At 33.2% G+C, this 20,981-nt stretch overlaps 1 protein-coding gene across 5 annotated transcripts in view; it reads left to right on the forward strand.

The window, feature by feature from the left end:
• Nucleotides 1-20,981, forward strand: part of LOC128994876 (uncharacterized) — a 135,441-nt gene that overhangs the window by 102,292 nt on the left and 12,168 nt on the right. For all 5 annotated transcript variants that reach the window (XM_054419697.1, XM_054419700.1, XM_054419701.1 and 2 more), the window contains exons 7-9: nucleotides 14,343-14,567; nucleotides 19,276-19,509; nucleotides 20,333-20,540. In XM_054419697.1, coding sequence (XP_054275672.1) covers nucleotides 14,343-14,567; nucleotides 19,276-19,509; nucleotides 20,333-20,540 — 667 coding nt within the window. The remainder of the gene's footprint in view (nucleotides 1-14,342; nucleotides 14,568-19,275; nucleotides 19,510-20,332; nucleotides 20,541-20,981) is intronic.

A 20,981-nucleotide genomic window follows, 5' to 3' on the forward strand; every position in this document is an offset into this window, starting at 1 on the left:
GGTTTCTAAATTCTCTCAAAGATACAAAGTTTTCAGTTGATAGTCCTCTTTTAATTTCACTTAAAAACGTTTGATTGTGATCGACACGCAAAGTCTTTAGAACACAATTGCTCATGTTATTTAGTTCTTAGTGCGCTTATTTGTTTTAAATACTAACTACTACCGTAGCCATTTCAGTTCAGTTCTTAGAATTGAAAGTGTCACATAACAGCATTGTTTACTTTCATAACAGCATAGTTTTATGCAACACGGGTAACGTACCAATGAGGTTCAAGGATTGAGAGAGAAGAAGTAAAATTGTAATAATTCGAACTTCAACTAATCAGCTGTTCAGGCCAATTTAATTGTTGAGTGGTGCAATTAGTGTTTGGTACAATATTCATTGACTTTTTTCATAATAAATTCCTAAAAACACCAAAACTCATAGATAACTCTGCAACAATGCATATCAGCTGATTGGCAATGCAAAGAATACTGGGGTATGAAAATGTGAGCTTGTTTTGTCTTAAAAACAAGTCGAAGTTTTGTTATTCTGTCAATAGTACAGAACAACCAAGGCAGAGATTTGTGGTTGTAATTTTAGTTTATAAAAAAACACCCTGTATAAAACTTTCTTTTTGTAAGTAAAACTTGAAGCTTGGAAATAGTTTTACTTCAGATTTACTCAACTTTGTTTTTATCTTTCTATCGTACGGATAAAGAAACTCTTACTAACTGTTCTATTAGTTAAACATTTTTATCAAAATTTTATTTGATGGCTTCAACATTGTTTTCAAGGTAAAAATCTTTGGTGTCGAAAGCCAAAGAGAAATGCCACTGAAGATTGCACGGCTGACAAATGTGACTGCTTCGTCACCGAAAATCTCGCCACCTTGGGTGGAATTCCAAATGCAAAATAATACTTGTTTCAACCACACTTAGTGGCGATATCTTACACAAGATTGTCTACTATCCTTTATGCCGAAAACAACTTGGTTATTTATGATTCGGAATATGCTTAGTGTTAGATAGAAGTAACTATCTTAAACAGCTTAATAGGTTTCATTGTGTATAGGTTACAATTTAAGTGTTAAAGCCGAGCTATGTCGCAACCGAGAAAGTTTGCTATTATAGAACATATGAAACAAAACTCTACCATAACTCTGAAGTAACTTCAATTGCAGACTACACAAACCTAGTTTTCAAACAATTTAACATAGTTGCACATACTTAGGTCTTGAAATTCCTCTATGATATTTTTACTTGTGAGGAAATAGCTTGTATTTGGTGTTTGCTTGTACACGGCCATCCATTCATGATCCGAAATAAGTTGTAAAATAAACCTGTCCTTTATTTATAGTGCGTTTTTGTCTTGTTGGAGTTTTTCTTAAGCTTTCTTACGTGTTTATTGTGTTTATAAATATATTTTTTACATAAATACACGCGGTTCTGTTTGATTGAAATCTTACGTGATTAGTATAAACATAAGTATTTGATTAGTTAAGAGTTTAAATTCAGGCTAGATTCGTCCTGTAAATACAATACATGTGAAAATGCACTCATCCTTTCCTATGTTGAAATTGTTAAAGATTTTAAATTATCTACTCTTAGAAGAAGAAAGATTTCTCCTTTTTTTAAAATGTTTATTCCTCTACGCTCTAGACCTGAATTATTTTCCACATTACTTCAGGCTACGTCTAGAGGGATCGTGGTATTATCACCTAGATATAAAAATGGTGATTGGTTGGATTCGAACCCACGACCTTGAGGATCAATATCCCACACTCTACTAAACCATCTTACTCCACAAAAAATCTTTCTTTTAAAACCCAAACAATCATAACACTTAGTACACTTATGACTGTTACAAAAAAACTTACTTTACTGTTGCATAGCTTGCACCATAAGTAGGTCATAAGAATAACCCTTGAACACTGGGTCAGTTCTAAAGCTCCATAAGTTTATAGCATCATAAACTGCTTATAGCTCTTCTGGCTTACGAAGTCGACTGTTCGTTCATACGGGTCAAATGTGTATGTAGATTACTTGCTTATGTATGTATTAAGAGGAGTCAATACTCAATTTCAACAATTCTATCGTAAATATTGTATTTAATATTACATTATTTATTAGTTAAGCAATTAATGTATTGAGCTAGATGATCTTAGTAAATCATTCCCTTTACTAAACCACCATCAAACCGATAGTTCCAGTAAAAATCGTCTGATTTCGGTGAAATGTTGTACAAACATAAAAACCTATGTTTATTCTAACCAGCATGATCGGACTATGAGAATGGGATTTTATGGAGTTAAAACTGGGGTTTTCCATTTTTGACCTTCTAAACATGACATTTTATCATCTCTTTCCAAACCATTTCTTGGAACCTAAAAACACAAATAATGTTGTATATTGAAGCGTTGTTAAACGCCAAATCTGTACGAAGGAAAATTAAAACTTAAAATTTAAAATTCACATGTAAACTTTTGTAGTATGCTAGCATGCCTATTATTTGGTAAGCTTACCAAGCTATTACATTTTACTAAAAACTACCCATTATCCTTTGGAACAGCAAACCTAAGTAATCATTAAATGCAATATACTTGAATAAGAAATAAATCCTTTGAACAACCATGCAAATGAAAGGCCGTGGTAGCTATTTATTTATATAGTTAAGGCAACTAGATTCATAAAAAAGGGATACACACCCATTAAGTAACGCAAACCATTATGCTCGCTAAGCAAGTTCGAATTAAAACTGCATTATGTGTCATTAAACAAAGAGAACTTGCCACGAAAACAACAGACTAGATATAAAAACAAGTGTATTCATCATAATAAAAACCTTTCAGAGTTTACAAAGTAAAGTAAATCGAGAAAATGTTTGTTTTCTCCAGAGGAAGATTTCTGTTGGTCTGAAAGCTCGACAAAGTTTGATAATCACAGTCACAATAACCATCCAGACAGCAATGCTGCTCCAACCTTCAGTGTTGCAATACTGTATTTTGTGGCTGTAAAGATTGCAATTGCTTTGCAATACCGGGGATCAGATAGATTACTCTTCAACTAAGCATCGTATTACTCTATATTCTTCATTTGTCTGAGTTTAGGATGTGTGAGATTTATAATAATGGCGTACATTGCTTGTATAGCACTCAGTCGAATTTTCATCTGGATTTTATTGGGGGAAACTTGTTGATACGAAAAAATTTTGATTTCTGAAATGTATGTATACCATAAATTTATGATTTGGTAGGATTTGAAAATGGGACCCAACCACCGAAGTCCCACTTTCTACAAAATACCGGATAAGCCGCACCCTATTTAAATTGTACTGAACCCATCAAACGAATTTACATTTACTCCAACAGTTGTGCCACACAATTATTTTGATATATTCAATTTTCATACGGTTGGTTTACCACAAAAAACGTCAATGTTACATATCTATACATTAATAGGCAAGCATGTTTCTTTAAAACCTTTTTTTAGCTTGTGTGCATCGCTGGAAAAATCTGCGTATACTGCTAGAAAGATATTTTCCTGTAGATGTGCAGAATCCCTTTATAGATTAGAATAGACTCAAAAATAAGCACAAAAATGTTTTTAAAATGTTAAAAAATTAACATGGGTCTTATTGGTGCTGGTGACGAAATAACACCGAAATTTTAACAGAAAATCAAAACAAATGGAAGAAACTCCAATCACATGTTTTATTTACAGCGTGGGGTGAAAATATATAAGTTTGAGAAGTCATTACAAATTTTTGGTCGAGCTTTCGACCACTGGACGACCTCTAGTCACAATAAATAAATACCTAACGAAACAAATACTCTCCCTTGTTAATTGGTAATCATTATGACAAATATTACACACAATTATTTAGTACTAGTGTACATGTTGCTCGAATTCGAGCAATTGAAAAGTATTACAGGAGTTATTTCAAAACGAATAACAGTCATATTTACAATGAGTTTAAAAGAGTCAACTCAAATATTACCGGTGTGTAATATTTATTTTACAGGTTAACACAATTATTTAGTACTAGTGTACATGTTGCTCGAATTCGAGCAATTGAAAAGTATTACAGGAGTTATTTCAAAACGAATAACAGTCATATTTACAATGAGTTTAAAAGAGTCAACTCAAATATTACCGGTGTGTAACTCAGGCCATGTTTATCTTCGTTATTGATAAACCTAAAGCATTCCGGCCAGGTTTCTCCTTCTCAAAATGCCTCGCTTTACAGGCAACACAGGTCATTGATAGAGGGCCAATTGAGAACGAAAAGTCGTTTTGGGAATAAACAAATTATAGCTACACAAAACAACGATAAATGCACAAATTTAAGTTACAATCATGCTAACACTATTCGTCATAGCTACACAAAACGACGATAAATACACAAATTTTAGATAAAACCATACTAACACGATCTGTCTTGGGGGTTATGTTTACACAAACTCAAATAGTAAATATATGTACTCAATGCGTTTCATTGGATTGAAAAATAAATAACAGCAATTAAATTATACAGCTGATCAAAATGTTAACAATTATGTTCTTCATAAGGATAACATGGGAACTTTCAAAGCCACTGGGGCAGAACCCAAGGGACTTTTTTCAAAAATGTAAGGTCAGTTTGCAAATCTACGCGACACGCTCTTTCCAATGAGACGTCAACGGATAAAATCGGTTAAGAAATGGCGGAGGAGTTCAACCGACAAAGTTTCATGTAGCGTATTAATTATATAGATGGTCCCAGTTTATGTCCAGTAGTTATTGATGTTTTATTTTTTTTATTCTTGTTATCCCACCAAAACTATTTCATTTTAAAATTATTTATACAGGGTGAATATCGTAAGGTGTCCACTAACGATTTTAGACATCCGTTGGTCTAACAATTACGAAATTAGAAACTTTCTCGCCAAATCAACCAAAACATAAAAATATGTTCAATATGTTTTTTTACTGCAGGGTACCAAATCCGTACACAAGTTCGAAACATAAACATATTTTCAACGCGATGAGAAATCCACTAGCAATATTCTTATTTAGTGTCTAGAACAACTAAAGTTGTCGTTGACATCTTGAACAAACTAAATCATAACCAACATAAAACATCGCAAGAACATAAGTTGAAGTCGTATTGTTTATGTACATCGTTGATCTAGGTTGCTTAACATATTTTGTCTTTATTGCTCACTCTACGCCATAACATCGCTGCATTTCAGCGACAACGAAGCATAGGTCATCACCATTTCACAAATGCATTTCTCGTTTCTATGTTTGCTTTTCAGGATTGTAATTATTTTTTTACCTACGACCGTTTTTCAAACAAGTTTTTATTTCGATTCAGTTCTTAGAATTAAACAGATGCACTTAAACAGTATTGTTTTGTTACTTAACAGTAAAATGTTAGACCAATGAGGTTCAAGATTTGAGAGAAAAGAATTAAAATATTTTGAGCGTCAACGTATCAGCTGTTAAAACCAATTCAGTTGATTAAACAGTGCGTGAGTTATTGGGACAAGTCGTTACATCACTGTCAGTGGCAATGAGAGGTTATAAACGAAAGAATAACCTAGAAGTTATGAGTAGGGATTGTTAGTAATTAAAATACCCCCGCCGCAACAAACCTGCCGACTAAGCGAATTTCCATTTGTCTGAATTGATTTTAAATTAAATATATTTAAATAACATTAGGTTTAACGAGTACCTAGGTTTGCTGATACAAGGAAACTAATAATGTGTGTTTTTTAGTAAGATATTGATAGCTTAGTATAAAATAAATAAATTTGCCATGTTTGATCAAAATATATCCATAAACAAGCAAACTGCGACATTTTACAATATTCTCCATAAGAATAACATGGGAATTTAAAATTTACAACTTTTTAAATTTTATCCGTTACCAATAATCGAACAAAAATACTTTTATATACTAAATTATTTGTTTTTTAAGCTCTTTAAAAATGTCTAAAGAGAAATTGGTAAATTTTGTGATTTTGAGGGTCAAAAGTGAGAAACAAATTGTGTTTTTGGCCTCTGGGGACATCAAAATGAAAAAGTTAATCGGTCCCGGGTCTAAGTCTTACCGTGCCACCTACGGTAATAGCTACTTCCCTATAGGGAAATTCGCTAAAAAAACTGTCGTAGGTAAAGTAGTGTACGCAACTCGCGTAATTTGCCTTTACGACATTCGTAGAAGTTTATAAGGCACTCACCAAGGCTCGGACCTTAAATTTTCTACTCGTGTCGATAAGACTATTCTTACGCGATCGTTGCGTAAACTATTATTAGTGGTAATGTTTTCGCGTGTTGTTGTACCGTATTAGTAGCCTACCTCTTAAAAAAATGGTTATCATTGATTATGGATACCTTAATATACATAACATAAAACAACAGTTAACAGTTGTAACACAAACATTTTTCAATGGGACTCTCATAGAGATTGATGGTTTGAATTATATTTTACAATGTAGTATTTCGTATGGCAGATTATGGTGACAAGAATTATTTTCTCCGCCCATTGCGTTTGGAGTTTAATGTGTAAGTTTTCTTAAATGTGTCATTCAATTTTGTGTAAAATACGTTCCATTTTTAGTTGGCCCCTTTTCGGTTATCAAGTGGACCTTACGCATAGGGGTGGGGTATTACGTACCCAATATGGTACAGTATTTAAACATGTTTACGTTGGTTAATTCGGGTCCTGGATTGTTGGTCGTCCAAGTGAGTTGATTCTAAAGATACACAAGTTGAAGAAACTATAGAATTTACAGACTCTTACCAATAAATGCAGTCTAGAGAATTTATTGTTAGCATTTCGATGTGATAAATACTTAATTAGACATAACTCTGAATACAGTATCAAATAGTCGATGGTAGAACCTTGATAACAAGTCTTTTAATGGGGGTGATCAAAAATGACTTGTTATCAAGGACCCCTTATTGGGATTTGCAATAAAATGTAAGGGTAATATATAACCAAGGGTATTTGTAAATGACACTTATTGTCAAGGGTTTGTACTATCGAGGGACTTCTTATTAGGCGGGAATTAATTGCGACAACTCACCTGAGTCAGGTAGTCGGGTATTTCTGAATTGCGCCAACTACTCCAGGGAGCCACCCGATAAGTTCATTAATTAGGTTAGGTACGGTTAGGTTAGGATAGGTTAGGATGGCACGTAAACAATGTTATTCCTTCTGCAAGAATTCGCCCCTACCTGTCTTGGGCTTGGCACAACTAAGGTACGTCTTTTGGGTCCCTTTGAGGGCTTGGCGCAGTTAAAAAACTCTTTAGCACAATTAATATACGACAAATTGAGGTTCCACTTAATTTAAACAACAACTTTCACATACATTTATCACGTGAATTCGTTTTGAACACTAGTAATAGTTTTTAACAAACTATTTTAAAAGCAGGAAGATTCATTTCCAGTTGTGATGAGAAACGATGTGACAACCGAGAAAAGAGTTTGACAAATGACAATGTTTCGTCACCAAGAATCTCTCCCACTAGGGAAATACCAGAATGAAATATGACGTGGTCTTTCCCTTCTCACAGAGCTTAAAACAGTGCCTCACCACTCACAACGCTTGTATGTAGTTGTATTAAAATAGTTGTAAGTTGTAGTAAATTAAATGTAGAGTAGTCCTTTCTCTAAATTACTTAAATATAGCGTAAGGCTTTCTACACCTGGAATGTTTTAACTTAACCTCAATTTTAAAACCGTAACTGACCAAGTATCTTTCTCTGATTTTACGAATAGGTAACTACAATCGTTAATTGCTCTTATTATGTAGCTTAGTTTAGAAACCCAAAGGATATAAATCGTAATCGCACAAAACACCAAATTCCTGATCATCTTCTGGATTAAGGTAGTAAAGAACCTAAATTTTATTAAAACAACAATTACCAATCAATTATTTAAGATGGGGACGCCACTGTGCGTATTTTAACCCAAATATGAGTAAAGGATGAGTGTAGGATGAGTGGTGCGATCTTGTAGTCTTGTTACTAAGACCGACATGTTTCTTAGACACAGCTGTTAATTAATAGCCCATACAGCCAATGGCAATTAAGGGAACTACATTTATTGTGGAATCCGAACTACATTTTTTCCTTGTAATTAGCGAAATGGTCTAATTATCGGGATAGCACTGCGGTTAGTTGTAGTACTGCTCACTAGTGTGGACGTTAGTCCCGCGTTAATCCACACCAGGGAGCATCGCATCCACAATACAAGCCTATAAATATCCACAATTCGTGACCTCCTAGTAACTGGATTACAGGACGACGCCACCGTCCCATTCAGGATGATGCAAAGATTCACTGTAATCATTATAGAGATTTGAATGTGAAGCGTAAGCAAAATATTTGCGTAAGTGCAATATAACCTTTGTCTAAAACACTTTTCGCTGCAATCTCCATTAAAAATATGTTATTCTTGGACGAATGACATTCCGTATGTATACGGCAATGCAACAAACGGTTACACAGACTATTTGATTTCTAGGTTACTGATTCTCGAACGTGGAGACCAAAGTTTATAGAACAGTTTATGCTGAATCAATACAGCTGACTCTAGGTAGCAAAGATTCATATTTCCTTGTATATGTTATCATTCGTAGATCTAGAATCGATTTTTTTTTAAATTAACCAGATAAAGAGATCTTCTATAACGTGGTTATAGTACTTTTAGTCTAATCAGGGTATAGATGGGCCTAGTTCAATGCTGAAAGGTTTTGTCTTTAGCTGGACTTTAACGTTCTTGATCATTGGGTATTTTGCTAAAAATAAAAAATAGTCGCAGCTGATGAACCATGTGGTAAATTTGAATAACAAAAGTTTACTATGCAAGTCAGTTATCATATTGAACATCGAACAAGTTATTTGTTAAAAATTCTAAGTATGTACTGTTTTTGCAAATTAAAATATTACAGAATCAAGGATATGTTTATATTAATCTCTGAAGGGCTAGAAACTCTTAAAAATACTAGCCCAATTAATATGTCATAGATTGACAAACTTCTTTCATGGATTTTATAAATAGACACATCCAAATACACCTTTTGCACACTTGTTTGAAAGTTTAGATATGGGATATGTATATGTATATGCATATGTATATGTAAATGTATATGTATATGCAGCAAATCCAAAGAAGAATGGCAAAGTGCAATTTGACCGCTTAAGTGTTTAGCTCTTTGGAGTTACAAAACCTTTTAACTATTGATAATATTTTGGTCGATTGTAAAATTTATTTTCTAATAAAAGGGGTTTTGATGTCCACACATTCTGAGCTGTAGCCCTCCAGTGGTATTTATCGATCGTATTTTGTGGAAAACATCCCCTTTTGATCTCGGGCCAACTTTAACACAACAACATATTGGTTAATGTATAAGACTTACAGAGTTTTGGCATTGACTATGGATACTGAAGTTCCCAATAGTTGTATCCATGGTCAAATGTTTTAGCTAAAATTATTTGTTTAAGAAAAAGTGGTCTCTTACGTGATTTTGATCATGAATTTTAAATTTAATATTTGGGATCAATTTTGTTTTGGAAAAGTAGCAAATAGTGTATTTTTCTCGTTTGGTGTGCGCATATAAATTTGTAATACCACTAAATTACCTTATTAACTTCCTTATTAAAGTTAGGACGTTCGTTTTAGATAAAAACATTTTATCGTAGTGCATTGAATTACCCGCTTTCAATGTTACAATGGGGTGGGAATACTACTACCAGCTATAAAGTCAATGACATCATTTACTTTTTAACTTTGCTTTAGGTTATTAATAATAATTGTATTATACACATAAATTGTTTCGTCTATTATCAAAGATCGTTTATTAATGTGGTAAATAGTCATAATAGTGGCAACTCGTTTTGAGGTAAAAAGGTAATAATAGGTTACGGATATTTTTAGCATTATACAAAACAAAAACCATTCTAAAACCACTGTAAATATAAAGTACATTTAAATTTGTTTCAACTTCAATTAAATATTACCAGTACAACATTCATCTATGCTATCACCATATAATTTTTACATTTTATAAAATTGGTAAATATTTACAAAATCTTGTATTTTATCTCCAGAAAATATTTTGTGTTTTAGTTATTGGGAGAAACAGTTTAATTGTAACAATATCGCGGATCGTATCAAAAGTGGTAGAGTGAAAATATGTTACGAAAATTTACTTCCAAACAGTCGCGGATGTTAAAAAATTACATCAGAAACACATGGACTCAATAAAGAGTCACATCAACTGTTTATGCCCTAACAAACGTTATTCTGCTATTTCTATACCAGTGAAACGTGTAAGCGCTTTGGTACAATATTGTGTCGTAGCTGTGTTATTTCTAAAAAATATCAACTTTTCTCTATAAAGCATAAAACTATATAACATAATTGTGACGCACATAGCTTGTATTTAAAAAAACTACTATGTAGCCTATGTAAGCCCACTGCTATAATCTAGAAAAAACGTATAGTAGGCCTACATACAATATTTGTTAGGTTATGTATTCATATCTAAACTTAAAAACATTCAAAATAAAGTTGATTATCACTTGAAGATTACGGATTACAGTAACGGATATTTTACCCAGATTTTTTTTGTAAATTGTATAAAAATATATAATTATTATTGATATTTTTCACTCCTTTTTTTAATTCATCAAATCAAGAAAAATAGCACCCCTAAGCCCCTAATTTTATTTATAGATTGTATTTATCATTAATAGTATTAAAATCGGGTGTGAGACTTTTTTAGTTAAAATTTCACATACTATAAAGTTATCCATGGAAAAAGGCGTTAAAGGAAACGTTTGATTCCACTCTTTTTTTTCATAGACTTAACGAAAGACTAAGTTGAAACTTTTCCTTTAAAATGTATACATTAATTTTTTGTTGAATAAATAAAAATCAACAAATTAATTTATTATGTACAGTGGTTTAGTACTGGCAAAAGTTAGATAGTCTTTTAATGTTGTATTCAATCTCGATGCTCCAAATTAAAAGTTGAAATATATTTACTATACAACTTATTTAGGCTATTTCAAAATGGGCGGAGCATTCAAACATTATTGATGAATCACCTTCGAATTTAATTTGGGTCCAAAGAGCTATTACAATCTATATCACACTATTACTCAATCTTCTAATCGTCAACAATAGATAGTTATTCCACAGTATAAGCCCAGTTAAAGTGCACATATTGTTCATAGCAAGAACCATAAATGATATCCGTGAATTCCTCTAAAGATGGAGGATAAATCTAATATCAAGATATCGATCAAAGTATGTTGAAAACTTCACAGCTGGAGCCGAAGTAAACTTGTACGGACACGCTGCCGTTTTTAATTTAAGTCTGGGGGCAAAAACATCTCAACCACCCCCAGTACACTGATATCACACAGGTTATTATATTAACTCCGGATTTTTTTTTTAATTATCTAACTTTGATACTTAAAGGTATAAATATCTTTCTGATACTGTCAAAATTTATACTTTAAAACTCTGTTAATTTAAACTTTGCCTACACACTTCACTGAAGTAGGCTTTTTGTAAACGAATTAATTAATTTATTTATTATCAAGGTTTAATGACTTCGTTATTTAGGACACACGAAACTATTGCAGATATTACTTTTATTGTAGTCTGATCAACCGGTCTAACCGGGTCTCATTCTGGGAACGTACAAATGCTTAAGTAAAGCTATTTAGATTTGAATCGTACTGCAAAAAATATTTTTAATTGTTAACAATTGCTACTGATTTTTTTTTTATTTAACTACGGTTTTATTTTTAAAAACTTGTGAAAATGTATTTTTTTAATGCAAACTACCTTTATGTTGTTTTTAGTGGTTTCCCAGTTAGTAAGGGGAGTTTCTTTGCTACATGTAATACCAATACCGCATGCAAGTTTCAGCTGTCTAAGAATATAATTATTCCTAACACCGTGGCATGTAATAACTACAGCACGTTTGTTTCATAGCCTTTATCAAGAATTTAATCTAGAATATTGTTGGATAAAGGGGCCATAATAGCTTCCTTTCACCAGGCAAAATACTATATACAGATTATCGATTTTATCGATAATCAATACAAGATGAAGGCAAAGCATGTTTCAAAGCCAGTCCATAGCATTTTAAAATTTTTCAATTCTGAGAGTCGTTCGGGAGTTGTAATTTTTCAAAGGAGAAATTTCTTGTGTGGGTCGTTTTTTAAATGCAATTTTCCCACTCCCTGTTTAAAATTTATAAACATGTATTTTGTAAAGGTGCACAGAATTTTAAAATTACAAAAAAAGTTTGATTAGGTCCAATAGTGTTGTATATGAAATTGTCTACAAAAAAATAAACTTTAGTATCAATTAAAACCTTAAAAATTTAAGAAATGTCCTAAAACCAAAAGTAAACGGAATGTTATGATATATAGCATCGTTTAAACTCCTAGTATACACTACATTTTCTCTAAAAGTGCATTGTTAATATACATTACTACAATCTCCTACACCTTGCATTTGGGTGTATTTTTTGTTAAATAAACATAAATCAACAGTATTTTCATTCGTCATCGGAAAATATTTTTACTAAGAATATCAGACAACTTTATATCGTTGGAAGAATGTAGAGGAATGCAAATACTTATCTCGTAGCCTAAAACCATAAAAGCATAAGGGTTTTGTCATAAAAGTGTGAGCTGTCAACATTAACTCACTTGAACTACAAGTCAATATTCTTTTATGCAGTACTGAAATCATTTTCATCGTTCATATACGTTAATGTATGGGGTTAAGTAGCCAAGCATTATAGTTTAAACATCTTTTACAAGGTCCAAAGTTTAATGTGTTGTGGCTAACTTCGGGCGTAATATTTAAACTTCAAGTCTTCGAGTAAAGATTAAGTAAAATTGACACTAAGTCTTGTTCTATCACTTTAGTCATAAGGCACTTCGTTTTCTACCTTATTATTGAAATAGCCTGACCTTAATTTAGTCTATCCTAATTTGTTTTTAACTTTTAAATACTCACCGTCAGTCTAAGTATTTGCGATATACGAAGGCACAAAATGTAGTTATTTGTAGATATTTGTGAAACACACGGGACTATAGTACATAGTCTTTTAGGTTATACATTAAACAATGAACGACCAAACTATAAATAATTCAAGTCTTTCTTACATTGTTTTTCACACAGTTTTCTTTGAAGACTTTATCCTTTACCGTAAAATATTGGCACCAATGAAGTAAATGAAAGGAAAAATTGAGCCTTATAACAAATGAGGCCCAGATCTGGTCCATTGCCTCAACAAATCATCTGCCTAGAGTCTTGAGGATAAAACTGTAACACTTTTCTTTATTGCTGTAGGAAATAACATTCTATCTAGATTATTACTAAGGTTGTAAAGACAATGATCAGTATTTGTTTGTTTCAAATGCCAAACTATCTTGTTAAATTATTATATGACGTTGTCATATGATAATTTACTTTTTTATATTGTTTAGGTGCAAAGGTAGAATAGAATGGTAATGGTAAATGTGTAATACTATACTTTATATACTATACTGTATATACTATACTGTATATACTATACTATATCTGTAATACTATAGCCTACCCTAAATAAAGAACCAAATTCTCTCAAGCCTTGTCCTCCCCTATTACAAATGCAAAGCTAGAGTGTAACTGCAATAACCATTTTTATTATACGCCAACCCCGTACGAAGAACGTGTACTCTGCTAGTAAGGTAACAAATCGGAAGAATAACATACAAATAAGTACAGCTTAGGTATTTTTAACATATATATGGAAAGTTCCCTTTAGAAAGGAATTACGGCCAAGGTTTCTCGTCATAACAAACATTTTAAGTATATGGTTAATATGGGGGTGTGACTTGTAGTTTTCTCAAAAGTTCATGGGTGTTTTTGGGATTTATATATGAATGGATATCAAACCTCTAAACTTAAACATTGCACAGATGCTTCATTATACATTAGAACCGTATACATCTGTGTCAGTTGGCCGGGACTGTGGCGTTGCGTTTTTGTCTTAACAGGGCTTTTTAGGAGATGGACATGCTTGCATGGTTTTTTCTGACTTGATCAGCGCTGTTTCTTTGCCGGAATAATTTATTAAAAGTTTAATTGATCATGGACACCCGATACAGCTATAAAATGTAGGGAGATTCCATGTGTTTAGCCTTTTCTTCCAAAAACAAGTTATTTCTTTAGTCAATAGCCTACCATGAATTATATCTTTCCTATAATAATGGAAGTCATCCCAATAATCAACCACAGCTGGGTCCCGTTTCAAACAAAAAATCTACTGACTTTCCTCTAATCTTTTCCAGGTACAAGTACAGAACCAACTGCTGCTACGGGCTGAGCATGGACCTTCTAGAGAACGTCGCCCAAGAACTGGAGTTTGACTTCCACCTGTACATCGTGGCGGACGAGGCCTACGGGTCGAGGGTGGTCCAGAGTGATGGTGAGGTCAAGTGGAACGGCATCGTCGGTGACCTTGTCTCGGGGGCGGCCCACATGTCATTCTCAGCCCTCAGCGTCAGTAGTCCGAGGTATGCACAGTGCCGGGGTGTCATAGCTCCGATTCTCATAACTCCTACAAATTTAATTCTCGAATTTTGGATTCTTACTCCGATGTCTGCTAAACATTATTCTCATCACTCAGACTCCTTTAACTGATACACGCCTCATAGCTCCGATTCTTACAACTCCGATGCATATTTCATTCTCAAATCTTGAATTCTCATTGTTCCGATGTGGCTACACATAATTCTCATCAATCCGATTTGTGTAACTGATACAAGCTTAATTCTCATATAGCTCCGATTCTTACAACACTGATGCATATTTAATTCTAAAAGCTTGGATCCTCATTGTTCCGATGTATCTACACATAATTCTCATCAAATCCGATTTGTGTAACTCATACAAGCTAAATCCTCATAGCTACGATTCTTACAACTCTGATGCATATTTAATTCTCAAAGCTTGGATTCTCATTGTTCCGATGTGGCTACACATAATTCTCAGGACTCCAATTCTTTTAACTCGTGCACACTTGTGACTTGATTCTCATAGGTCCGATTCTTTTAACTCCAATAGACCATTAAATCTCAAAGCTAAGATTATTTTTATTTTGAGGCAGCTACTCATAATTATCATTAATCCTATTCTTGTAACTGATGCACGCTCAATTCTCATAGCTCCCATTCTTATAACACCGATGCATAATTAATTCTCAAAGCTTGTACAGTATTCTTATTATTCTGATGTAGCTACTCATTATTCTCAAGACTCATATTCTTATAACTGATGCACACTTTTTACCACAATAGCTCCGATTCCCATTACTCCAATAAATGCACGCACATTTAAATCTTAAATAGCTCTGATTCTGAAAACAGCAATGGAAATTACTGTAAATCACACCACTTGGATTCCGATGTAGCTAAATATAATTCTCATAACTCCTATTTGTTTAACTGATACACGCTTAATTCTCATAGCTCTGTATCCAATGACTTTGACACACTAATAGATATCCGATTACTCTCGGACTAATTGGACAGTATAAAATCGGTCTGATCTCTAGAACATTTATCAGACCTATAATGATTTAAACTTTTAAAATCTTTTAGCCATCTTATTAGATCTAGAGATGGGTTTCACTATTAATTTACCGTTTGTGCTGATATGGAGGATCAAAGTACTAAATTATTCGCTTTTTAGCTCTACAAAATAGTTTTGAGAGAAATTGGCAAACTCGTTTGAATAAACATATAAGTTTACACGTTTGCACTGAATTTCACTAAAATTTGACTATTTTTACTCAAATATCGTGCTAGACGGACACATGTTAGCATATATGAATTATTTATATAAATATGACAAAAATACATATGAATTTGAACGATTGGTGTTTTTGGCCTCCGGGAACATTAACAGGAAAAGTAAATCGGTCCTGGGCCTAGGTCTTACCATGATTCCTGCTGTAATAGCTTATTCTCTGCATGGTAAATTCCCTAAAAAGTTCAACCAACAGATATCTTTACACCAGCACGACAATCTATAGTACATACTTCTTAATGGGTTTTTTAATTAAACAACTGAATTCGTTTTTAAATAATTACAATTCAAAGTATAATCAACATTTAACTATCAAAATAGTCCATAAATATAAAAATAAATTTTACAACAAAGAAGACTTCAAATTAATATAAAATTTTAAAATAGTTCTTACAATGAGGCTGTCAAAGAGTATCAAAAAGTGCTTTATTCTTTAGAGATGAAATCCTCTTCAGGTGCGATTCATCACAAAAGGATTAGTGCCAATCCAGTTGAAACGTTACTGTCAAACATTTCCTCACGGGAAAGTTATCATGTAATTAGCATCAACTTGGCTTTTAAGTCACCTTTTAGCGAATTCCCATAAGGAAAAAAAGCTATTAAGATCCACCAAAATAAAAAAAAATATTTTTAAGATTCTCATGCTACTTGGAGAAAAAACTGTTGTATTTTTCTGGCTGATGGATGTATGTTGATCAATAATTTTTTTCTAGTAAACAAATCAATACAAATTTCGGTAAATTTATTTATATCATCCTATTCTATTAACATAGGTCACAAAACACTTTTTACCTTCCACGTAGCAGCAAACCTAGATACTCGTTAAATCTATTGTTATTTAAATCTTACTAATATTATAAATGTGAAAGTTTGTGTGTTTGTTTGTTTGAAGTTCAATCACGCTTTAACTACTGGTCAAATTGGGCTGAAATTTGGTATGATGACAGCTCACATTCCAAATTAACATATAGATATATTCTTATCTCAAAAATCCTTTTGGGCTCCGACCCAGTGGCTCTGGAGTTTCCCATATTAACCTTATGAGTATTCATATTTAAAAGGGATTAAAGGATTTTGTCAGCTGATTCAATTACCTAATTTTTTCTATGATATTCAATATTATTAAAAGTTATAAGGTTCACCGACAGGGTGCAGCATTATTATTTGATTTTTCATTCATGACAACATAGCTAATTTGAACCAAACTGCAACAAAAGGCTGTGATGCACAATGAGAACTGTTACAGTAGGATTGTTTACAGTTAAGTTTATGTTTTTGATTTATAATGTTTTGATATTGTGCAGATATTCGATAATTTACTTTTTTATTTTTTAGGTGTAGTGGTAGAACATTATTGCTATGGTATGTGTTATACTATAGCTTCCGTAAATTAAAAGAACCTATTTTCTCAAACCGTGTCCTCTTCCATTGCAAACACAAAGCATGAGTATAGCTGCAATAAGTATTTTATACTTATACGCAAACCCCGTACGAAGTACGGGTATTCTGCTAGTGGGGAATAAATATGTCTTGGTTATGGAAATATTTGAGTAAAAATCCAACCAGACAAATTGAAATTCGCTTAGTCTGCAGATTTACTGCAGAGGGGGGGGGGGGGTATAATTTTTTTAATGTTTTCGTTATTAAAAAAAAGTTTCTATAACACTTTCAGTTATAACTAAGCTGTATTTCTCTTACAGGAGTTTATATAGAAAAATAGCATAGTTAAAGGAACAAAGATAAATTTATCAATTTATTCTAAGCGAGTTTAGAAGATAGACAGTAAGGAAATCCGCATCACCCAAAGAAATATTCTAGGAAAACTTAAATGTAATCAGAAAGTGTTTCTTTTGTCAGCTGTTTCTTTTAAAACAAAATCAGAAAACTTTGTATTTACAAACTTTTGCAATATCCAACTTGTTTTTAAACAATTAGACGTTTGTGTGAACTTAATTTTCTTAATCCGTTCTTAGTCTGAATATTCTTTTATGAAGATCTTTTTATAAAGATAAATAACTTGTCTTGGTCGAGGTTAGTGTGGTAAAAATAGATTTTAATCACTTATAAGAATTAAACTGGATAAGTATACAATAAAAAAAAAAAAATCATTATCATATTTTGTCAAAATCGTTTCAAACTGTTATTGTTTTATTCATTGTATGTAAGAGCTAAGTGGATTAATAAAACAAAATATTATTAGTTTTTTTTTTTGCAAAATTTCCTATACACCTATTTACTGTAGGGAGCAGGGTAAGACCTGGACACGGGACTGATATACTTTTTAATTTTGATGTCCTTAGAGACCAAAAACACCATTCGTTCAAATTTTATGTGTGTGTCTGTGAACGCAATGACTTGAGTATTTTTTTATCCGATTTTGATTGAATTTGGCTTGAAGATGTAAGGTGGGATAAACTCGAATGCGTTCGGTTTATGGGGGAAAAATTAATTTATTTCATTTTTGCCCTCAAAACACAAAGTTTCCCAATTTCTCTTTAAATCATTTTAAAGAGCTTAAATAAAAAATTATTTAGTATGTAGAATTATTTTGTGTGATTATCGGTTACGTAGAATATCCAAAAAATTTAAAATTTAGAATTCCTTTGTTATTCTTATGGAGAATAAGTAAACTGTTCTTTCTGGATATATGTTGATCAAACCAGGACAATTTCCGCTTCCATACTTAAAACTCTTGTTCATGATTTATAGCTCAAACAACATACAACCTTTTTACAAAGTTAAATTTAACTGGTTATTTTCATATTTTATGTTTTTTTTTGTAAAAGCTTTTATGTTTATTTCACACAAAATTTCCCTAGCTTAGTTGTTCTTAGGAGTAGGAGGAGGATGAGGATAAGGAGAAGGAGGAGCAGAGGATTTGAAGTAAACAGATACAAAGAAACGCTAGTAAGCACAGAGCGTTAATGTGCACTTGCCTTATTCAGCCATATAGGATTCTATAGTCTGTAATATATATCCTGTCTCCAGACCTTTCCTCTACCTGGTACTGATCCGTGCCATTGGCCAGTCCCCAGGTAGACGAAGGGTCAAGAGACAGGTTTCATCAAACAGAGTATAGCTATACTATCCCAACTACCAATTTACACCAATGTATAGGTACTTGAGTTGCACTTTTTGATGGTAACAAAATTATTCTAGCTGTTCATTAAAACACTTATCTTTTACTGAAAGATCCTAAAAATCATGTTGTCTTGGGTGGATAGTGTAGAGTTCCTATACTTACCTACGTAAAACTATAACTGGTTTACTTTTAAAGTGCTGGGGAAGACTATACGTTAGGGGATTATCTTCAGCAATATATCCCAGGGACACAGGTACCTATGGTACGCCATCCATCTTCCTTAAGTAAAATTTATTACTTGCAAGGTTTTGATCGTGAATGATCTGCTCTAGGTCCCAAGTAATAGACTTCTCAGTGCCCTACTTCTTCAGCGGTGTGTCGTTCCTCGCAGCACCCCGGCAGCGCACAGATATTCCTCTGTTGGCATTCCTACTTCCATTCTCTCCCGAGCTATGGATAGCCATCTTCACATCCCTCAACGTCACCGCGGTTGCCGTTGCTATCTACGAGTGGCTTAGCCCTTTTGGACTCAACCCCTGGGGCCGTCAGCGCAGCAAGAACTTCAGGTTTGCTTAGTTATTGTATTTAGGTTATGCCACCATTCAAGTATTTATTTAAACTATGACCAGGTTGTTACTGTTTTAAGCTAAGCTCTTTTTAACTGGTTTTCTTAAGTCCGCTAATGAATAGTTTCAGATTATTTAATTATTTTTGTAATGGAAAACTGCCACTTTTGTTTTTGTTTACTTATTACTGTAGCAAAATTTATTTAATAAAAAATAGCTTTGTATAATAAGGATGTAACTTTTGTAATAACAACTATTCATCCCTAAAGAATTTAACTTAGCATTAATCATAAACATTAACTTATACTATTATAGAACATCATGCCAGATTGGAAGGTAAGAAATGCTGTTAGGGTCTAGAATGCTGGGAAGCCATAGTTTAAAACTAAAATGTCACCAGTTATCCTAGCACAAAGATCTTCAACCAAGGAAAGCCTTAGAGTTTGAGTTACAATAATAAAATGATGAGCAATGTTGAAAACTATACCTTTTGCAGTGTACTATAGTCTGCATGATGGATTCTGTATCCTGACCCACCCTCTACCTGGAGACTGGCCAATGGTTAAAGGCCTGGGCCAGTCCCAGGTAGACAAAGCATCAAGAGCATCCATCACTTGGATCCACAACACATGCATCTGTTGTGGGTTGTGGCTCAATTTCTCAATGTCAATTTTAATTCAAAAACTTTCTACAACTTTATCATGACAATTAGATGTCTGCTTCTATCAATATTCAAAGTTACAAGATACGTGTGTCTATAGTTTAATCCTTACCGGTACATTCAATTCCACCGTACTCCTCGTTCATCTTCTACTCTCCCCAGCATGTCGTCCGCCCTGTGGGTTTGCTGGGGTCTGCTGTGTGGACATCTTGTGGCCTTCAAAGCTCCCAAGTCATGGCCCAACAAGTTCCTCATCAACGTTTGGGGAGGATTCTCTGTCATCTTTGTGGCCTCCTACACTGCCAATATTGCTGCCCTCATCGCTGGACTCTTCTTCCACAATGCCGTCGGTGACTACCACGACCGGAGTGTGAGTAGATGTTTGACATTGTTTAAAATTAGAGTAGTTTTCACCTATGAAATAAAATATCCGATCTTGGGGAAAGAAATAAAAGGATAGAACAAATTTATAGTTGATGGATTTTAGATATTTGCAGCTCATGGGCTGGTAAAAATATGATCCCCTCAAGTTGTAATCTCCGTTATGTCTCACGTTTATGAAACTCATTCTCAGTCCAAGGACTTGCATTTTTATTTAACCTTAAAATTTTGCATTAATTATTTGGTGTTAACGAGCCATTTTCTTATGAAAAAATCTCAAATCCGTCACTTTGTACAGTACTAAAATATAGTTACTTAATTATATTTATATTAACTTAGTATAACAACTACATGATCCCTTTGCTTAGAGCAGGCTAGTTTGAGCACAACTTATAAAATCACTGATGATAGTATAGGTTATTATAAGTTA

Source organism: Macrosteles quadrilineatus, unplaced genomic scaffold, assembly GCF_028750875.1.
Source record: "Macrosteles quadrilineatus isolate MER2022 unplaced genomic scaffold, UCM_ALF_1.0 Scaffold_5__1_contigs__length_97177068, whole genome shotgun sequence".
Classification (NCBI taxonomy): domain Eukaryota; kingdom Metazoa; phylum Arthropoda; class Insecta; order Hemiptera; family Cicadellidae; genus Macrosteles; species Macrosteles quadrilineatus.